This window comes from Rhinolophus hipposideros (assembly GCF_964194185.1).
Source record: "Rhinolophus hipposideros genome assembly, chromosome: 15".
NCBI classification, from domain to species: Eukaryota; Metazoa; Chordata; class Mammalia; order Chiroptera; family Rhinolophidae; genus Rhinolophus; species Rhinolophus hipposideros.
This window is the reverse complement of record NC_138061.1, coordinates 45,131,215-45,154,174: the sequence shown is the minus strand read 5'-3', so window position 1 is coordinate 45,154,174 and position 22,960 is coordinate 45,131,215. Positions and strand designations below refer to the sequence as shown.

Sequence of the window (22,960 nt, the reverse complement as noted above, 5' to 3'; positions counted from 1 at the left end):
TAGAAACAAATAAATTATAAAGAAGAAAAAACAGATATTACTCCAAAACTCACTTTCTCATAATTATGCAATATGTTTTATGTAATTAGTACATATATATATATACATATATGTATATTCAGTTAAAAGTGTTTTAGGTACATTTTCTTTGCCATTAGATATTGTCTGAAACTCTTGTTTTAATATCAGTGGAATAGCTCTTTTGAAAAAAGAAACGTTCATATTTTTAAAAATTAGATAACCTCTCTTCAACTGTCTAGTCTAAGAATAAGAACACAAATTCACATATATAGAGCTTGTTTGGCATAGAGTTTAATGGGAAAAGTGAGGTTTTCCTCACTCAAATACAACAGAATTTGTGTGATACTCATGGTCGCAGGTTCCATATCCAGGAGTTGAAGGTCATGATGTGTTATTAGTCACCTGTTGCCACTGCTGCTGCTGCTACATTATTACTGCTGCCACCACCATCATTACCCCACCCCGACTACTACTCTTATTATTATTGCATTGTTTCCAACAGCAACACACCTCCCACCTATAGAGCAATGACAGGAAATGTAGTGCCCACTTCTCAGTAAGCATCATCAATTACTGCCTGCTAAGGACCCTCACCTCATCCTAATGGTTCTAGACAAAACAAGTTTAAACAGTTATTTCTAACCTCCTGAGAGGTTAACAATCCAAATGGAACTTCTGATCTAAAATTGTGTTAAGCATTTCAAAAGTGTTCTGACAATGCAGTCTTTTTGAAAAACTAAATTTATTGGAGTGACAGTGGTTATTAAAATTCCATGTTTCAAGTGCGTAATTCTATAATACATCATCTATATATTGTATTGTTTGTTCACCACCCAGAGTTGGTTCTCCTTCCATCCAGAGTTGGTTCTCCTTCCATCACCATATATTTGATCCCTTTTACCCTCTTCTACTATCCCCCCTCCCCGCTTACCCTCTGGTAACCACTAAACTATTGTCTGTGTCTATGAGTTTTTGTTTATTGGTTTGTTTTGTTCCTTTGTTGCTTTCAGTCTTTTAAAACAAATGTTCATCATCTTTCCTCATACATTGTAACCAAAACTGCAATAGTCTTGTAGAGTGAAGGGAAAATTGAAGGGGATTTTATAAATCCTTTAGTGTCATTTAGTTCTGAAGAAGCTGAGTTCTTAACAAGTATTTGTTTGAGGACAAACTATTAAAGGTAGCATTTGACCTAGAACACAGATACTCAATCTTTACATTATGTTTCACCACAGTTGTGCCTTACTGAAAGAAGTTTTGGCAAGTTACTCAGTGTAGGTTTTCTAAAATTTGGAAATAGGATATAAAATTACAGGTTTGTCCAAAACACATTTTATAGTTTTGCTGATTACAACAGCCTAATTAAAATAGAACTTAAAAAAAAATAAAAATAAAAAGGAATGACTCAGAAGCATTTTTTTTTTCAGATCTCTTGGTAATTTTTGGTCATGCTATGGGCCAAAATTAAATTCATCTCAATTCTGGTATAACGTAAAGCCAGGATGCCAGCCTGAGAAACAAGCAGGATTTCTTTTAGTTGGGTTTTTAAAGGCAATATATAGTTCAAAGTAGGTGGTAGTGGAACAGTGAGAAAGGACTGAATCATCTATTTGCTCAAGACACAAAGTGCTGACGTCCAGAAATTATATCTGGCAGGAAAGCATGAAACTAAAGACCAAGTTGGTGGTGTGCTGATCAAAGCCCCTATGTATCTGGCCTCCCTTTCTCTGTGAGCAGTATATTCATGCTGTTTAAAGATCACTTGCTAGACTTGTAGGTTTTAACTACTCGATTCCCACTTTTAGCCTGCATTTGTGACTCCCAAGCTCCATGGTTCGAGATGGGCACCGGACCCTACTCCTACTCTACTAGCAGTAGACCCTTACTAGCTGTGTGATGTTGGACAGCTTCCATTAACTCTAAGGCTTGATTTCCACAGATATACATTTAAATGGATGACATTTGCCTCCTCAGGTTTATTGTCAACATTGAGTGAGAAAAGAAATGTGGAATAACCAAGCAAAGTTGTTCATGAATTATATTAAGACCTCAATTAAAAATGATTGCCTCATTTTTCTGTTCTCCAAAAGAAGAATGCCAAGATCCTGATTTAGGTGTGGATATTTATAATATTTCAACATTCCAAAAATATGCTTTCATCCAAATGCTATTCTTCATGGCTTCATTAATCTTTCATATCTTATTTAAACTTCAAGCTGGAATACGTTTTATGACAGATTTCATGTATTAGACACGCAATCCTGGGAATCAGAGCTAGGTCACCACCTCATTTGGTGGTTGAATAAGTACAATGAGATCAATGATACCACTTTCGTTTATGACTCTCTTGCTGATTTTGTGTGTGCTTTTCTAACGGTATTAGCTTCATTGGTGTCTTAGGAGCAGAGGAATGACTGCCCACAGACTTCCTGGGAGAGGGACTGAGGCTAAAATATGATTTACCTTGTGTGATTATATCATTGCTTGAGTTCTTAGAAAGGCTTTATATAAAGTTAAGTGATTGTAATGATCACCCCCTATCATGATCATCATAATCCAGACTCAATCATAAGACATCAAATGATCAGCTGTTTGGTAGTTGTTGGCCTTGATAGGTTTCTAAGTAGTGAATTAATATAGATTTATTTCACAAAAAATATACAAACAACTAGGGTTCAGTGTTGTATTTCCTCTGACAACAATATTCTACATGCTCAGGATTTATCTGCCCAAGTTGTCCTGTTTGACTCCATGTTTAATCATACTCTCTAGTGTATTACAGATGTATTGTTTCCTCTTATTTTAGAGTATTTTTTTTTTAATATTCTGTAACAGCTTTGTCAAACTATATATTTCAATTGTAGCCTTCAAGGGGCATAAGACTCAGCCAGTCTATTTAGTTTCATCATATGGAATAATTCATGCAGTGTTATATTTTTAACATGCTGGAAGAGAAGAAATGGCTTTTGAAACAGAATGATAATGGTGGTACCTAGAAATACTTTGAATTGTTTTTTGAAATACTATAAGAAGAAAATCCACCAGTGATCTATTGTGACAAATGGGGATATATGTCTTTATTTGCATCCTTATTAATTTTCTTATCTTTTTATTTTCTACTTTGTATTCATTCATTAAAAATAAAACAAAACAAAACATTTATTGTGCACCTACTATTTGCCAAGCACTGTGTTAGGCCCTCAGGTTATAAAACTGTGAACAATACTAAACTCCTTCTCACTCCTGGTGAGAACGAGAAGATACATGTATTCAGGAGATTCATCTTATTTCTAATTGACAGGATGAATTGAAATAAGTTATGTTTTAATCAACTGAACTCAACATATTTACCAGATGCCCCCTAGTATTGAGATCTGTTAATACTAGGAACATTTCATCCAAATTAATATTATGCTTTCTGTTGAAGCATAAACACATGAAATCTTAAAACTCGAAGGACTTGCAGAAATAATCAAGTTTTACTTCTCGTCACCATTTTGAAGATGAGTAAATTGAAGAATTGGAAAATTATGAGATTTGCCAAGCAACATAAAACTAATTGGTGGCAAATTTAGAATGAAAAGCCAGGTATCCTAACTTCAAGTTCATTAACCTACTCTATAACACAAACCTAACAGCTTTCTGATAATATAAGGAATACCACCTTCCCAGGTTAACTTGGGGCACTTTACATTTATTCTTCTTTTTTGCATGTCATTTCCAAGGAAATTCCTCCATTTTTTACCATTCAATGTCACTCTCCAACCTTTTAACTCTAGGGAATATATTTCATTTCCATCTAATATCCTTACCTTTTATCTCTCCTGTGGGCAGGGAATATGTTTTATTTGTCTTAAGATGCCCAGAATCTAGCATAGTAGCCTATGTCTATATACGTAAAGAAGACACTCACTTATATTAATTGAAGTGACTTAACTTGATTTTTCTAACATCTTCATTTCTGATCAAACAAACGTAGACTATCACTGCATATCTCTAGTTAATAATGTCTTCGTTATGAGTAAAACGTAAAAAGAAATACCAGAGAATGAAAGAAATACCAGAGAAAAGAGCTTATTAAATGATTGTATTAGTATTGAAACCAAGTTCGTAATATTATTTTCATTAATCTTTTGATATTGTCTTCCAGTTGTTCGGTTAAGATTAAAATGAATAAACAGTGCCCTCTTCTGTTTTGTAAACATAATGGTTTTTTTTATGGGGTATGAATTTCAGTCCATAAACTCTCATGTACAAGAAAAAAATATTTTTATGTTTTCTAAGTCACTACGCTTTAACTTTGCTCATGGGAAATTTAAAAATAGTTATTGCCCCCTGTCCCTCTTACCTCTACCACCTGTGTTGCGACAGCTGTGTCAAAGTCATAGAGCAGTATTTCTCAAACAGGGTGTCCCTCATCCTCCCTACCAGGTGAATTTGAAAATGTCTAGAGATATTTTTGATTGTTACATCTTGGGGTGGTCCTACTGCATGTGGTGGGTAAAGGCTAGGAATGGTGCTAAAAAAGCTTACAGTATACAAAGTAGCCTCTTAACAACCAAAATTATTCAGAACAAGATACCAATAGCGCCAAGGCTGAGAAGATTTTCTAGAGTTTTAGACAATACCCAGGCATCTAAGAGAAATACCCATCACTTGTCATTTTCCCACACTGGTTGCCAATGAGATTCCCCTTGTCCTAGCCCATGTAGTTCCTTAAGGTTTGCCACTTGCTGTTTCCATGACACATTTGTGTTACAGGACCCTAGTGAGACTTGAAACTGGTCTAGGTTTGGTAGATGGCATTTTCTCTGAATTCTCTTTGTATCCTCACTGCACTGCTAGTGGGATACATAGATGTCCTCCTCATCTTCCAAGTCTTAATTTTAAGCTTGTGAAAAATCTCTCTGCACAAAATCTATTGTCTCTAATTTCCATAGGCTTAAAAAAATCCAGGAATCTTTGCTTCAAACTTTCCCTTAGGAAAGGTTTGATTAAATCAAAACTTACTGAAGGCAGAAGGCAAAGGATTAAACATGACTTCATAGCTTGAATATGTTCCCATGTCCTTGTGACATTGATACCAAAGCTTATTAGTCATAAAATCATGTATTTCTTAATTCAGTTAGGAAATTTTATTGAGCACATCAGTATTTCCCCGAAAATAAGATTGGGTTTTATGTTAATTTTTGCTCATTAGGGCTTATTTTCAGGGGATGTGTTATTTGTTTCATGTACAACAATCTACATTTGTTCATTTATAAAAATCTACATTTATTCAAATACAGTCATGTCATCTTCTTCTGGAAAATCATCATAATTCCCCAAACCTCGAATTCCAGCTTGAATTTCTTGTGACTCCATTTTCTGTAGAACCATTGACCCCAATCTCTCACGTCTAGCAACAGAGCTCTCCTTAAATGAGCACTTCATGTCCATGCAGCCTGCTCGTAGTGCATTGGCAACACAGCTGTCAGTGGTTTTATCCTATGAATTCTTCACCCAAGTCATGACCTCTTGCAGGTTAGGCTTCACAAAGTTTCCACGCTGATTTCTCTCCATTCTATTTTCAATGATTTCCATGTGCAAATGATCCTTGAATGGCTGTTTATTGCAATATCAAGAGTCTGGAGATAGGCAGTCATTCATTTGGGAATCATTATTTGATCTATTCTTCTCTCTGCAAGGAAGTCCTTCACGTCTTTAGTGCAGGGAGTGCTGGCTGAATCCCAGACTAGCAGACCTCTTTGGCCACCTTGCAAAACAAATGGAAACATTAAATCAACCAACTTCTTTATAACTGCTTGTGTGAAACAGACTTTTTCAGTTTCAAGAACATAAATGCCTGAAACACGTTCAACCTTATCTTTCTTGCCATTAGTGATGATTAGAGGTGGGGCTTTTCTTTCCATCCAGACAAATTGCCAAAATACAGGTAACACGTCAACTTTTGTAACCAGTGGAGGGAATGTAGATTGACGAGGCACCCCTCTAATCAATTGCCCTTTGAGATCCTTGGCCCATAACCACTGCAGTTTCATCCATAGCAATCGTGTTGGAGAGTTGGTATTGAGAAAAATCGATGCCATCAACAAAGGACTTGAATGCAAGTGCACGTTTAATAACTTCAGTATGTTCGCGCTTGAACAGTGTTGTCAATCTTAGAGACAGTTCATATGGCTGAAGGAAGCCATCCAGCCAGTGTTGTGATGCTTTGAATTCTTCTGGGGATATTTCTAACTGTGCTGCCATTGCAAGGGCAAATGCTTGAATATCAGCCCTGTGCACAACCAAAGGCTTTCCTCTCCTGTCAGCAATCCATTCACAGATGATGTCTTCCAATGCAGGAAATAATGGTTGCTGACCTGATCCACACTTGAGCGTCTTAGCATCTCTCTTGTCGACCTGTTGACTGAGGTTATCGTGCTCTGCTGGACATTGGACCATTAGGAAATCCAACTTCTTCGCTTTGCAGAAAGCCATAAGATTCTTGCCCAGGGAGTACTCCATGATTCCTTTCTTGTACTCAACAGATTAGCTCTTTTTGCACTCATCTTGTCTGCAAGTCAAAATATTATTCCCTTTAAATCTGCCACTAAATCAAGTGCTAATTGAAGACTTACGAGACAGGAGTGGCAACAAAAATGATGACAGTTAAGAATGATGGTCCACACAAAAGCAACGAAAAATTGCAGGCACCACAATTCAGAAAACGTTTCTTTATTTCACATGAGTGCATTAAGTACGTCAGTTACAACACATGATGTATTGAATTATGAAGATTCATGTTAGACGCAACCTCGTCTATTTGTTATCAAGTGTGCACGTTATTTGTGCATTGTGTCTGTACTCTGATTGCTCATTCGGCAATAAGTCTCAAATTCATCTTTTTACATAGGCATTTACCTCGCGTCCAAAGGCGCCCACTTGGGTATTTACAAATACTTAATTATAATTTGTATTATCATTTATTTTAAATATTAAAGTCAGTAATATTATTTATTTATAATTATATATTAATATTATTATTTTATAATTCAATGCATCCGTCGTGTGTTGCAACGGACTACTAAATGCGTCCATCTGGCTGATGATCTTATTTTTGGGATAGGTCTTACATTACGAGCATCCTGAAAAATCATGCTAGGGTTTATTTTCCAGTGACATCTTATTTTTGGGATAATACGATACTATATGCCATTTCAGGTGTTCAGAGTGATAAACAAAACAGGTGATACCTCCATTCCCAGGGCTTATGTTCTTATAGGACAAGACCACAGTATATCCCCTTTCAAAACAACAACAAAAAAATGGAATAAGAAGAAACATATCATTTCACGTTATGATCATGATAAGCAACCTGAGGTAAAACAAACAGGGTGATGTAATAAAATAAAGTGAAGGAAGGGGTTAACTTTAGATAGACTGGCCAGAGAAGACTGGCTGGGGCTGAGGATAGGCCACCTGTGCCCCCATGGTGAGAAGGATCCAGCCATGTGAAAGCTGTAGAAAGAACACGCCCTGCAAGAGAGCATCAAATATAAAGAGTCAAAGAGCTTGAAGTGGAATGAGTTGATGAGTAGGACATGTTTGAGGAGTAGAAAAGAGGCAAGTGTAACAGGAATGTTACTGGTTTCTCGAACATTCAGAATAATAGAGTGTCAATTTCTTAGCCAGAGATGACAGCAGGGAGTAGTGTGTGTGTGTGTGTGTGTGTGTGTGTGTGTGTGTGTGTCTGTGTCCATTCATGCATGTGCACATATTCAACAAGGGCCATTTCTTAATTTTTTATACTTTTTAATTATGTTATTAATGTATCTAATTCTATTCTTAAAAGTATTTTAATTCTGTTCTCTCTATTTTGGCATTTAAAAATCATCCTGTGTTATCCACTCAGCCAGCATGATCTCACTGAATATGTTACGTCAGCTTCCTGCTTCGGAAGAATATCCATAGCACCCTTCCTAAGAGCTCTGAATGTTACACATCTACGGGTATTGCTATGGTGGTTATTTGATTTTGGTAAGCCAGTGACAGATAGACAAGTATGATTTATAATTAAATCAAGTAAATGATTTAGAATTCAACTTTAATTCTGAAAAGAAAATGCCAAGCATGACTTCTCTTTCTTAAATTACCTTTTTTCTTCTGTTTTCTTTCCTTCTTCCTTCCTCCCTTCTTTCCTTCTTTCCTTCCTTCCTTCCTTCCTTCCTTCCTTCCTTCCTTCTTTTCTTCCTTCTTTCCTTCCTTCTTTCCTTTCTTCCTTCTTCCTTTCTTCCTTCTCCCCTCCGCTTTTTCTCTCTCTCCTTCTCCTCCCTCCCCTTTCTCCCCTTCCCTCCCTCTGATTCTTTCCTTTTTTCTCTTTTTTTCTGTGTGGTGACCAGAAATTTTCTTTTTCACATTTCAATATTAAATATTTATAAAGTTTATGCAAGTAAAATTTTAGTTATAATATTGCTACCTACCTGTTTCACTAGGGATGCTGAAAAGACTAATGAAATTAGGTCTACAGAAAGCATTGAGGCTCCCTGGAGAGGGTCGGAACAATATAAATGCAGTTATCTCTACCTCAGTAAATATTTATATATTAATACTACCAATTCACTGTGACCCTGAAGTTTAATGTACCACTACTGCTTATTGCAGCCCCAGTTTCTATATAAAAATCTCAGTCTGAATATTTTCAAGTTCTATACTTGTTTCTAGCCTCTTTTTCATTAAAAACCCCTGAGATTTATAATATTAATAATCATGAACAATATTGAAACATCAGTATTTTCTAGTCACTGAGTAATGTTCCAGCTCATCATATTTTATCCTCACAATAATCCTAAGAATTGGGTAATATTTTTGCCATTTTACAGATAAGAAAACTAAGCTTATTTCAAATCACTTTGGGCTGTCTAAGGAAGGCTTCACAATAAGCAAGAGTTAAAAATAGGAAAATACAAAATAGTTTTACTGAATTCTGATATGTGAAATAAATGAGTAATGACTGGGTATGCTAACACTCTTTCATAAAAATAAATAAATAAATAAATAAATAAATAAATAAATAAATAAATAAATAAATAGGACATCTATCTTCTTGGTCTTTAGAAATAGCCTAGCTTAAAGAAGGAGATATTTTCATCATTCATAAAAATCTGTTAGAGTCATTTTTTTCTGAGGCCAGTTTAAGAGATAATTTTACTCTAATACGTGATTAAAATCAGATCAAAAGAGATCTTCACTTCGGATTTAAGAGAAAACAGTGCATGCAGAATCATATTAAACTGTCTTTAACACAATGACCATATATATTCCAAATCTGGTGACTATAACTAGAGGCAGCTAGTAAGTGCCATATCAATCTTGAATAATACGTTTGGATTAAAATGAATTTATCCAAACTTCCACAGATTTATCAAAAAATACAAAAAAACAGAAACAAAAAACAAGCAAACAAAAAAACCCCAAAAAAGTCTGCTGGGATCAGAAACAGGATAGAAAAGGAAGAGGAGAAAAAGAAATAAACAGAAAGAAACAAACTTGCTGCGTCCCACCTATGTCTCTGGGTTAAATTCTTACTTAAAGCATTTTAGTACAACTGAGCCTCAAAACAAACTTCAGGATAAGGTAGTATTATCTAAAATTTGATTCTTAGGAAACCAAATTTAAGGGTATATAGATTTCCAGATTCACACTATGACTGATTAGAGGGCCGGAATTGAAATTCAAGTCTGCATTACTCAACAGTATAGGGTCTTTCTACCACATGACATTGCCTGAAGGATAGTTGGGCTCTCTTCCCACAGAATGAAAATTGTTTGGAAACACACACAACTCACACACACTACCTCCACCCCATATACATTCTAGATTTACCAGATGAGTAAAAACTAGCTGTTATTAAGAATGTACAGTATAGGGTAGCCATCCTTCTTCCATTATTATTATTATTATTATTATTATTATTATTATTATTTGCTTTCTATTAGGTTGGTGCAAAAGTAATTTTGCAATTTATTTTTAACCTTTTAAACCACAATTACTCTTGCACCGACTTAATATTATTGTTTGTCTTCAGTCCTGAAGGAGTTAATGTATCATCCCAAAAGTGATTAGAATACTTCTTTCTTAGTTTCCACTTTGAAACTAAGAAAGTTGAAATTCAAACTATAATATTTGTATTTAACTTTTCATTTTTCAATGCCATCGAACCACTTGCCTTACAGAAAGAAAACGCTGCCAGTAAGTCTTTTGAACACCATACCCCGTTGATTTTGTTCATGAAAATAAGAGGTCAGTTGTGGTGGCTTAGCAAGAAAACTATTAGTCTTATGTTAAAGACAAAGAAAAGCACAGAAGTATGTGGGCGTGAATGGTAGGCTTATCTCTCCCTGCAGTATCACCATCAAAAATGGTACTTGTGACTTCTGACAGTAGCACTTGGTCTTAGTTTCTGTTAAATGACTTTATTTTTTGGGATAAATAACATATTGAAATCAGTGATGAAGTTACATGCTACTACATGACAGAGCATAACCCAATTAATAAGCAAGAGGCATTTATAAAAAACAGATCAGAGTAGGGGCACCAGATAGCCTTCAGTTCTAAAACAGGACCCAAGAAAGGGGAATTTGATTGACTGAATGTATTCAGATGCTACTGAATGTATTCAGGGGCTGGTAATGTATCAAAGAGGGAAATTGCAAAAATCTTTCTCAATACTGTAAGAAGAAAACACAAGAATGGCTAATAATGAAATATGTGATTGTGTAGACGTTTCATAGTAGTGAACTCATTAATACCTAAGAAGAGAAAGTAAATTGTCCTGTGATCTTAGCTGCATATAGTTGCAGCAAAGAAGAATTGCATATAGAGATTGACATATAGATAATTACTCAATATATTGGAGGCCTTGGTAAAGAAGTGGGGGGCAGGTAATGTCTGGAGCAAGTTGAAATAAATGCAAAAAGATGGGTGATGCTTAGTGAAAGTGTTAAAGAACATAGAAAGTGCTGGTTAAAGATCCATGGAGAAAGAATCTGAGGCCATTAGTGATTGTGAAATTGGTAGTGTTCCTCCATACTGTGAACTAATCATTGTGTTCCCATTTCTGGGGAAAGAAAGCTTTTTGCAGACAAGAAAATAAACAAAGGGCCTGTGTGCAATGCAAGGTTTAAGGGAAACCAGAGCTGATCTGAGGCAGGCCCTGCCTTTTTCTTAGTCTTTAACAGCCAGATGTACATACGAGATCTTCCACTTTGCTTTATTTGTTTTTCAAACCTAAATGTTTGTATCCTGGATTTCTCACTAGGGCTTTACAGCAAAGGGATAATAGTTTCAAGTTGAGACTGTGTAAACTGAAACAAGTATCACATTAATCTTCTTAAGTACTTCTACTTGCTTTTGCAATAAAGACTGATAAATTAAAGAGAATAAAGAGAATAAATTAAATTAAATTATTGCCCAGTGAAACAAAGAGAATAAAAACCTTAAACTAAGAAGAACAACATAAAACAAATCAATTTTACTTTGAAATACAGAAGATGGAACCACAGTAAAAGTGCAGTTAGAACAGGCATTTGTTTGGCTGTTGACTTGTTTTGCTCATAGCCAACTATCTTTTTGGCTATCACTGATAATTTTGCTTCGTTCATTCAAAAGTGGTACGGGCTAAGTTGTGATGATATTGTAGTAAGCAGGACAGACCTAGTCCTTACCTCACAGAAGAGGCAGATCAACACACAATGATACAATAAAGTGTGACTAACATTATGATAGTGAAAATAGAGGGAACCGTGGAAATCCTTGGCAGGAACTCAACCCAGTCCAGGGGATTACTGAGTTAGACACCAAGGCATATTTAAGCTGAAACTGAAGAGAAGGAATGGAAGTAGTTTAACTATTTAGAATAGACACTGAAGTTCATGTTAAATTATTAAGTTCCAAGAAAATTTAATTTTTTACTAAGTGTGATAACATTTTGATATTATATGACTTTAATGTTAATTATTCTGTTCACCAATAAAAACATTGGTTTGTGGTAACCGTATACTGGTTAGCCATATTGCTGCTCACTGAGGGGAAAAACTTCCTTCTGATAATTTTTACTTCCTTTTTCTTTCAAAATTTATCAGGATATAATTTGTATACCATAAATGTCAATGTTTTAAAGTATAAAATTCATTGTTTTACAGTGTATTTACAAGATTGTATGACCATCACCACCATCTAATCCAGAATATTGTTATCATACCAAAGAGAAACCACATACTCATTAGCAGTCACTCCCCCTCCTCCACTCCTTTCTTTAGGAAACACTAATCAAATTTCTGTCTCTATAGATTTGTCTGTTCTAGGGATTTCATGTAAATGGAATCACACAATATATAGATAGTCTTTTGTGATTAATTTCTTTCACTTAGCATGATATTTTCAAGGTTCACCCATGTTACAGCATGTATCAGTACTTCATTCCTTTTAATGTCCAGATGTCCCATTGTATGAATTTACTGCATTTTATTTATCCGTTCATCAGCAGATAATATGTTTGAGTTTTTTGCACTTTTTGGATATTATGACTGGTGCTGCTATGAACTTTTGTTTACAGGTTTTTGTGGGAACATGTGTTTTCATTTCTTTTGGTATATTAGGAGTGGAAGTGCTGAGTCATATTGCTCTTTGCGCTTCCTTTTTGAGGTAGTGACAGACTGTATTCCATTTTGCATACCTGCCAGCAATGATTTTTTTTTTTTTTTTTTTTATAGACCCCAGAGGAGCTGGAGGATGTTTCTGACCTGGAAGAGGATCATGAGGTCCGCAGTCACACCAGCGTTCAGACTGAAGGAAAAACTGACCGGGTATGTCACCACCCAGGGGGAGAGTTGTGTACTGTGTCCTTTCTTGGTCAATCCAGGCAGCCTCTCATAGGCGGGACTCCTGGATCTGGTGCTGGTTTTGCAAAGCACAGGGAGAAGAGCCTCCAAATAAGGGGTAGCAGCATGAGGGGAATTATTTATTCTACCTGGAGAGCTCACAGGGAGACCATTTCTGGTCAGGTAGTGAATCACCTCATACGGCTTTTGATTTTTATAGTAGTCAGGGGAATGTCAATGTGAAATGCCTACACATTTAGAGGAGAGAAGAGTAACCTATAAGTTGTAAATGACTCTCAAGTTCTAGGGGGATTTTTTTCCCGAGGCAATACGCCTCTATTGTTCTTTCTTTTTACAATGCTCTTTTTTGTCCCTAACCTCAACACACTCACAAATATTCTCTCTCTCTCTCTCTCTCTCTCTCTCTCTCTCTCTCTCTCTCTCTCTCTCTCTCTCTCTTTCTCTCTCCCCAAAGATGTTAATCAATTTCTGTTACTCTGAGGTACTTTATTCACTTTACCAGTGTGTAGGAATCTGTGAAAAATTATTTTCCTAGAGACTGAGAGCTTGTAACTGCAGACCAGACTACAGAGCTTAGTTTTGAAATCACAGTTCTCTGATGATCCAGTTCATTTGAAATGTCCCGGGCTGACAGCATCCCCACCGTCTAGGGACAAAACAGGTACCTGACCATCAAATCTGCTCGGAGCAGTACAGTGGCTAAGACTGCATGGGAACACACCTGAACCAGCCACTTCCTTTCTGTGCTACTTGGGAATCTTACTCTACCTCAGTTTTCTTATTTGTATGGTGAGAATACTAATATTACTTTCTATATAAGGATTATTGTGGTAACTAACTAAGCTAACTAATAGAACACCTAATAGAACAGTGCCTAGCTCATAGTAAGTTCTCAATAATCAATTATTAGTGTAGTAGTAGTAATAGTATAATTATCATTATTATTATTTAATTAGTTAAATTCAGTGATATAAAATTTGGAGACAGATGGAGAAAGATAAATTTAAGAACATGACATGTTTTCAAATCTTCAGAACTGGCATATGTCAGTCACAACACTTTTGTCATATTAGAAATGTTGCTTTTCTTGAGTTTCGATTCTTGCTGATTATTTTGGTTAGTCCTCTAGAAGCTAGTTCCTGTTGGGAACTGTCTAGAGGAACACATCATCTAGAGACAATTTCTTTCAAATCTATTTGGCCTCCTTGGTAAGAAATCAAATCTTGCAAATGGCAATGGAATTGGAAATAAATTTTGCTAATGGTAAACTTTGCTCATGCTTTGAGTGAAGTGAGTGAGTGAGTGATTCGTTTAGGCCGCTGCTGAGCCCCAAAAAGTAGGTTTAGGTCTTACAAAGTAATTGATAGGAGGAAATTTTTTTTTAAAGAAAAGGCAACTTTTAGGACGATGGGATTGGGATAAACATGACTTGGTTCTCTTCTAGTTTGTTACATGTGTACAATGGAGCCTTGCTTACAACCCTTCAAACTTAGAAAGTTTAAATTTCTTCTTCTGAAGAACGAGAAGAATAATATCATACATGCTCACAGCACCACTGCTTACTTCAAAGTAGAAAATGCATTTGAGAGTGTTTTATAAATTTTAAAATTGTATGCTAAGAAGATAAGTTTCTTATTACTACTGTTTTTATTTGTATTTTTGTTCTTGGATGGGATTACAAGCCATCTACTTAGCCAGCTGACCATTGTAGGGCATGATGTTGGTGATCTCCGTGGTCCTGGATCTTAAGAATCTTTCGTAGAAGCCACTGCTTCTAACCTTGTGGAAATCCCCCTGAAATTGCTCTGAATCCTACATTTGTGTTCTACTGTGACTAATTCCTTGACGATCCAGTTTATTTGAAATGCCGTTGGGTGACAGCCTCACCACTGTCTAGTGACAAGATAGATCCCTGGCCATCAGATTTACTGGGTTCAGCATTATTTTCAACCTGGCCCCTGTCTGCTTTCATAAATCTCCTCTGCATTCATTCCAAATAGCTTGAGTTAAATTCACCTCTTGCCTTGAGGCTTTCCTGCAATTGCTATGTGAAATCCCTCAGGAAGCTGCTCAGATATTTTAATACATACACAGCTTTGTGGGAGGCACTGAAATGCCACAGAGCAACCCTTCACAAATACTCTGCCATTCTTTGGATGGACCCTTTTGAAGTGCATTTTCCACAGGTTCTCAGAATTTCCTGGTGGATAAAGCCCTAGTGCCTACAGCATTGACCAGCTTGATAAGATATCTTGGATGGGCCTCCTTTCTTTCTTGATTTATTCTCCTCAGGTTCCCACTTCTGTTCCCTAAGATCTGTTCCCAAAATAAACTATCTTCCATTGTGAGACTCTGATTTTTGGGAAAAAAAAAAAAAAAAAAAAACAAACAACAAAAGGTAGTCACTTAATATATATTATTATTTATTTAATTCTCACATTAACTCTGTTTTATAGATATTATTATCCCAGTTTTACCAATAAGATTACTGAGGCTCATGTTAGTATAACTTACCTAGTAAGTGGATTATGTCTGCAGACTTAGAACATTGGTGATTACCATATGTCATTTCACTTAGGACATAGAGTTAGTACAAGAAATCCTTTTCTAAAAAGCAAACAGGTAACCATTATCACAACAAACCTGGTATATAATTTATGGAATAAAAGAGAGCATAATAAATAATGATACAGTGGTCTAAGAAAGAGAGGAAGGATACAAATTTAAATTTAAAATTAATTATTGTAGGGCATAGACAATTTAACTCCAGTAACATCCTCTTATTGAATGTCTATCTTCTGATTTTATCACAATAGATTCTACTCTCATACCTAAAGTTTATGAGATGGCTGGTCACATAGGACAGCTCAAACATATGCCCCATCCAAATCACCTTATCAGAACTAAGATAACATTGAGACAGGTTTTGTGATCTCGCCCAGGCATCTTATATCCCCAATAGTTTGATATTTCTTATAATTACATCTTCGTGCTTAAAACATAGTCATATGTTTAGTCTCATAGCTATTTGAGACTTTATGTCTGTATTCTATCCAGCATTCTTGAAATCTGTATTCATTGGACCGAGTGTACCTTTTGACACATTTCCCAGGTACAATCAATTTGAAAAGATACCAAAAGGTTCTGAAGTGGAATCTGTTGCAAATTCTTTGAACATGCATGCCATGATCAATGAGGAATTCCTGGTCATTGCATAAGACAAACTTTTGGGTTCCTTTTTGTTTGCTGCTACTGCTAAGGCTCTTTGGTTTTTATATTATGCAGACTCTGCTATATCGAACATGTACTAGAACCAATTTCAGGAACTATTTAGTAATAGAGTGACAGTTATTTATTATCATTTTACTTTCTGCATTTCACTCCCAGTAGCTTTGGCTCAACATCATCCGTTACTGCTGTCATCAGTGGAAAATGCCACTGGGCATCGTAAAGTTCTATAACCAACAAATAATGATTTAGAGTCCACGGTCAATGAGAGTGAAATACGAAACGACCGATAGTGCATGCCTTATGAAGTGGCAGAGGAACAGCAGTAGAAATTACTGATTGTCTTAATCATCAAACATGGGTACTCACTGGACCAATACTGCAGTTATATCCAGTGACCAGGCATTCCACAGTGATACAATACAGGAGTGGGAATTTGCTAGGGGCTCAGAGAACATTCTTACTTGTTTATTATTTTTATGCTCTTAGCAACTATAAGGTAGATATCATTTATCTGAAAACTTGAATTTGAAAGAGACATGAAAATAAATGCCTATTTAAGTAATCAAATTCCTAAACTTACTGATAATTTTTTTTTGGATAAGTACTAAAAACTTCCTAAAAGATTATACTAAACATGTGCTAAACCATATTTTCTATTTAAATAGGGAAAAGCCAGTTATCATTTAACACTTTATAGTTTACAAAATATTTCTAAATTGGTGTCTTATTTGACCAAAGTCCTGGAGTTTGTTTTTTTTATTTTTATTTTTCATTTTTTATTTGACTCATTAGGGAATTAGACTCAAAAAAAAAAAAAATTCAGTCGTTTATGTAAGTCATGCAGAATGAGACCAAGTCCCAGGACTTCTGGCATCAGCCAGACTTTTTCTAGTACAGCACACTTGTAAACTTGGGCAGAATCTCACGATCCCTTAAGATTTCATTCCCCTACTCTTTTGCCACAGGCAGTATTGTGGAGTTAATATTATAATTCCTGTTAGGAAAATTACTCATAAAACTGAAGACCATAAACCTTAGCATCTGATCTGTTTAAGCCTGACACATTTCTAAATATCCTAATACTACAGTCTTCCATCAATAACAAAATTGTTTTGTTGATTGTCATTTGAAAACTCAGTAGGAGTGCCCATACCCTGACAGTTTCCTTGGTGGATCAAGTGGAGTAGCAGTCAAGAAGAGCGTAGCAGAGGACGTTATAAGATAATAATACAAGGTCTCCAAGGAAAATCCAGAAGACACAGGCAGTTACTGTTTAGTCAGTCTCTTATCACATTGACCTCTGTGATAGTTCATTACAGGAAGCATTCTAATTTCCAGAAAAATTTTCGTGTTTCATTGTCTGCAATAGGGGCAGCAGTAACAGTAGAGACTCAGGAAATTGCTCAAGTGTCAGTAGGGTGGCACTCAACACATATACCATAAGCCTAACTGTGGGACAACTATTATGGCTTTAGAAAGACTTTTAATAAAATGCATTGAAAGAGAGTTTTGTGAATGAAATAGGTGAGAAAGCGACTCATCTTTTCCAGCATTGCTGTGTAATGCAGAACTTAAGAGTAGGGACTTAGCAATCGCATAGACATTGGTTCAAATGTAGGTTCCACCGATTACTGTCCAAATGACCCTGGGGAAGTTAGTTTATATTTTTAACTTTCAGTTTTCCCATCTGTAAAATTGTGATAATAATGATGGTTACTATTTTACAGTGTTTGAAGATTAAACTTGATATGTGAAAATTTTAGTTTAGTTTCTGGTACACAGGATATACTCAACACATTCTGATTTTTATAAAAATGAATTTCATCATAAGTATAGACTTGTGTGTGCTAGCGTTGTGCTTTGACTTCCTTTTTGGGTAGCTCGAGGCACTTTATAAATACAAATCTCTTAGTCTTCTGATATGAGATTACTTTGGTTGTCTGGTTTCATGGTGCTAAACATTTTTGACATGCTGGACATTCTGTTAGCAAAAGCCTTTTGAATTTGTTTTTTCCTAAGGTGAGTTATCAGGAACTGCTTTAAGAGGTTAAAGGGACAATGGCTTTAATGTGATTCTTAATGATACTGGCACTTTTATGTATACATATAGTTACATAAATAATGTAGAACTGAAATAGTGATCACAGAAAGCAAGTCTTGAGAGTGGGATAAAACATAAAATTTGAACCGTGATTTTCAAGTTTTTATTTTCTTTATTATTAAGAGCCTAGCCCTACACTGGGAGATTTTCTTCGTTTTGGAACTTCAGTAGCTTGGGGACCCATTGGTTCCCATCTGTCTCAGAGTCCTCAGTTACCTTCATCAAGTTATACAGTGCTTAATATCCCAATTTTATGATACACGTTCATAAAAGAAAAGAAAAATCATTCTGTTATTTATAGGACACATGTTTGTTGGAGACAGTCTTGCAAGTCACTTAAAAAAACTTTTTTTTCTATAACCCTCTCCATGAGTGACATATGTTCCAATAATTCTTCCCTCTGCCTATATAGTTTAAAAGCTAATAAGCCCTAAAAACTAAATGGAAGATTTTGTTCCATCTCACATAATTTAAAGTTTGCTCATAGTAACTTGCAGATGAGGAATGAAAAAGGAAACTCATCTTAGTACTAAGTAAGGCCAGATTTTTATTTGTAGGTACTTGAAGCTGTCTGTGGTCTCTAATTGCTGAAATTCAGTTTACTGAATTACAACATTGAAAAACAAAGCATTTAGACATTTATTATTTCAACTGTAGTTATATAATATTTCAGCATGATGATGTTATATCACCTTTTAAATAATGCATTATTCATCATATTTACCAATCATTGAAAACTAAAGGAACATGTAGTCTTTATTTGTATGATAACTAAGATTTGTTATATCTTTAATATTATATTCACTTAAGAGCAAATAGTTTGTAAACCTACTCTGCCTTAAAGAATATCTTTGAGGCCGTTGAATATATATAAGCTATATATATATAGAAGTACATTAGGACAGAAATAGGAACAGTTGCCTAGGTTACTGAACACAACCTCAAAATGTCAACAGCAGCAAATGAATTGGAGCATATCAAATCTTAAAATACTGGCGATGATTCTTCATGATAAAAAAAATATAAGAGCCATGTGCATTCTAACTTCATGTTGGTGATGGGGGAACTTTCTCTTGCTGTGTTTCAGCATGCAGTCTGCTGAATATTCTCTGTCATGAAAATATAAAACATGCCATGGAAGGGTGGTTTATTTTAAAAATTGGAAGCATTTTAATAGGCCCTATTTATTATCAGAATACACTCTCAATAACTCAAATTTATCCTGAATTAACCTATGGAATATAGAGAGACATGACCTTCTTTATGATGTAATTTGGTTTAGGTTACTGTGAAAAACACAGCTCAGGTAAACCTGGATGAAATTACATTACTCAGCTGCACTACACTAGGCAATGCATTCTTTCATCATCGGTTTCTGTAATTTCAGGTGCGTGTTTAGCAATAACTCTGCTTTCCTATCTTTCTGGATGTTCATTCTCTGTGCTTCATCATTTTCTCTTTCTCCATCCACTCCTTACACGTTAGAGTTCACTATGGAGTACTGGTCTGACCTCTATAGTCCTTTAATTCTCCCCACTTTCCCTGTATGTTCTCATGCAGTCCCAAGATTTCGATTATCATACAGGCGAGTCCTGTCTCCTGAGCTCTTGATACATCTATTGACAGGCCTGTAAGTTTCCTCTCCTCAGAGGCCTGTGGCACTCACGGTTTCAAAGCCTGAATGCATCATTTTATGCCCACAAATCTGTATTCCTTCTGGTTATCATCTTAACCCAGGAATAATTTTTGAGTGCTTCTGGCAATTAATCATATATGTTCTGTTTTCCTGTCTTCTAAATATTTTCTGAATTTATCTATTTTTTTACCACCTCCACTATCACTACTGTCAAATAAAAATTTCCCTGGCAAAGTTAAACAGAAAAAAAAATAACCTGAAAAAATCTTTAATTCAAAGCTATTAATAAATTTAAAGAATGATAATTAATTCATAATTTACAGGAGAGAGTGACCATAACTCAATCCGAGTTCAACTTTGCTGAAACAAAGGGCTGAAGATTTTTCAGACATGAGGTGAAGGGGATCATAGGCAATTCTGTGTTTGCTAATTGTCTTTACCCGAAGGAAAAGTAAACTTTGTCTCTATGACAAGAGATAGTTTTACTAAAGGTAGGCCCTTATTCTCCTACAGGGACTGGGAGGTAGGCCTCTCTCTTCTTTGATGATTGCATTTCAAAGAGATGGCTCCCGATCCTTGAGAAAGATAGTGCTGAGTTGTAAAACTGGTAAGGAGTATTTAAACATATTTATATGTCAAAAGGGCAAAGAAAGAATTTCCAATTATAAGTTATGTAAAGTACACACTTCAAGAAGAAGGAGAACAATGTCCTAGAATTAGGAAGAAGACTGTCTAAGGTTTAGTCAAGCTGAGGGGACAGAGCTTGATTGAAATTTGTTGACTGAGCATGTATGATGACGGGTGAGTCAACTGAATTTGCTGAAGAATTAAATATTGAGTATAAGAGAGAGAAAGGAGTCGAGGGCAAGTCAAGGTTTTGAGCTTGAGAACTGAGAATGTGGATTTGCAATTTATATTGACATGAGGGAGACTGAATTAAGCAGATGGGAGATGGTGGAAGATCAGATGTGTCTAGTCTAAAAAGTTTAGTGGACAATCCAATGATCAAATGAAGATGTCAAGTAGGCAGATTTGAAATTTACAAACTAGACTGGAAGTCATCTTCCATGCAAATAACTTTATATTACAATTTTGCAACCTTCTAAACTTGCAGTGAAGTGTTATGTATTATGTGGTGACCATACTTTTTCCTCAAAGAAATTGCTATCTTTGTTTCTAGTTTTCCTCTACATTCAGACCTCGTCCTCCCCAAATCTCTTTTCTGACACACTTGCTCATTTGAATATCACCTTTTTTTCAAGGCCACCACTAACCACCCTGTTTAAAACTGCAACGCATTCCTAACCCCCATATAAACCTCTTCCCCTCTCTTTATTTTCCTCTATTGAACTTTTTTCACTATCTGACATACAACATGTTTACTTGATTATTTAGTCCATCTTCTAGATAGTAAATTTAATAAAGGCAGTTACTTTAATCTTTTTTCCCTATTATATATTCTCCATATTTAAAACAGTGCTAGGCACATAGTATATATGCTACAAATATTTATTGAATGAATAAATGAATGAATGATGTTGACCATAAATGTGCTTTGGGAAAAGGAATATATACAGAAAATTTAGGGGGAGAGGAGTTGTTTCAGGTAGAGAATTTTTATCCAACCAATATATAATTTGTCTACAAAATAAATAGGATAATTCTTATTTTTCAAAAATAGTGTCCTAGTAAATAATTGCCCACGTGATAGAAAAAAAATCTGGAAAATAATTCTGAGGCTAAGTTGTTTAAGCGATCATTTGCCTTTTTAAGTTTAGAGATTTTTGTGATAGACATCTGACTACTAAGTGCTGCCCTTTGGCCCACTTTCTGAATTGTTGTCATTGAAAAAGTCCTGTTTTCTTTTTTAATTGTTGAAAATATAATATATATAAATCAAATAATCTTGAATTAGTAATCACTGGTGAAATATGAAATATGTGCTTCTTTCTCTATTAAAGGCAATGTATATCAAGTAATGGTAAAGGTAGTAAAAAAAAAAGGAGCTCAAAGAAAATCTTGTTTTAAATAATCCTCTGATAGTCTAAAAATGACCTTGGTACACTGAAAGTACCACAATTTAAATCTAGGCGTTTTACGTGCATATTTTTAATCAGTGAGTGATTATTAACCAACGCTTACTTTTTAGGAATGTGAACTTCCTAAATACAAATCCTTTTATAGGAATGTGTATTTCCTATAATGAGTTGTACAGGTTGTAACATTATATATCTCTAAGGCTTAGTCAAAATCCCACGTAAGTATGAATAGACATAGAACAAAGACATTTGCCTCAATGTGGAGTCATCAGCTCTATAAAACTCATGTACTGGTAGGAAACAAACCTTTTTAAAAATGTCAACCAGACATGTCTTCTCCTTTCTGATTCGAAGATAATGTAAAGAAAAAGTACACCGTTGTTGGAGCCAGTCTCTCAAGTTTAAATCATAAGACTGCCACTTCGAGCTGTTCACATTCAGCGAATTACTTAACTTCTCTATGTCTCAATTTGCTTATTTTTAAAATAGACTTACAATAAAGGGTTATTGTGAAGCTTGTGGGTTACTGTTTGTAAGAAGCAGCACATAGCTCAGGGGTCAAACTTAAGTGACCATCATTATGCTGATCTGTTACTGTCATCATCAAAGCATGTGTTGAATTTATTCACATTTATGTGAATCTGCTAATTTTGTAGGTTGGCAACATTCATTCTCCTGATTAGCCCTTTTCACTTTCAGAACAATCTGTGGAAAAGCTAGTCTGACTGACCAACCTAAATAAATTTCCTCCTATGGCCAAAGCCCTTTGCAAGGGGTCCTATCGTGAGTTTCTAGTTAATTTGTGGATGGGTGGCCTTTGAGTCAGGTACCTGCCCTGGTCTTTTTTCAAGCTTCAGATTAAGGTAAAGAGAAGTCTATCTTGTTTCCTTGGGTAGAAGGGTATAGGAGAAGGAATACCAGATTATAAGGGGATATTGGGTGTGTTGGATGTTAAGATAGGCACACAAAATAGAATATCACAGAAAATCACTGCCAGACCATTGTCAGGGAAGGTTCAGAATTATCTGCATCCAAGCAATGTTCAGGA

The 22,960-nt window shown here is 35.4% G+C and overlaps 1 protein-coding gene across 4 annotated transcripts in view; it reads left to right on the top strand.

Annotated features, from left to right (window-relative positions):
* Positions 1-22,960, top strand: part of CTNNA3 (catenin alpha 3) — a 1,458,437-nt gene that overhangs the window by 1,282,082 nt on the left and 153,395 nt on the right. For all 4 annotated transcript variants that reach the window (XM_081075326.1, XM_081075327.1, XM_081075328.1 and 1 more), the window contains exon 14: positions 12,777-12,869. In XM_081075326.1, the coding sequence (XP_080931452.1) occupies positions 12,777-12,869 (93 nt within the window). The remainder of the gene's footprint in view (positions 1-12,776; positions 12,870-22,960) is intronic.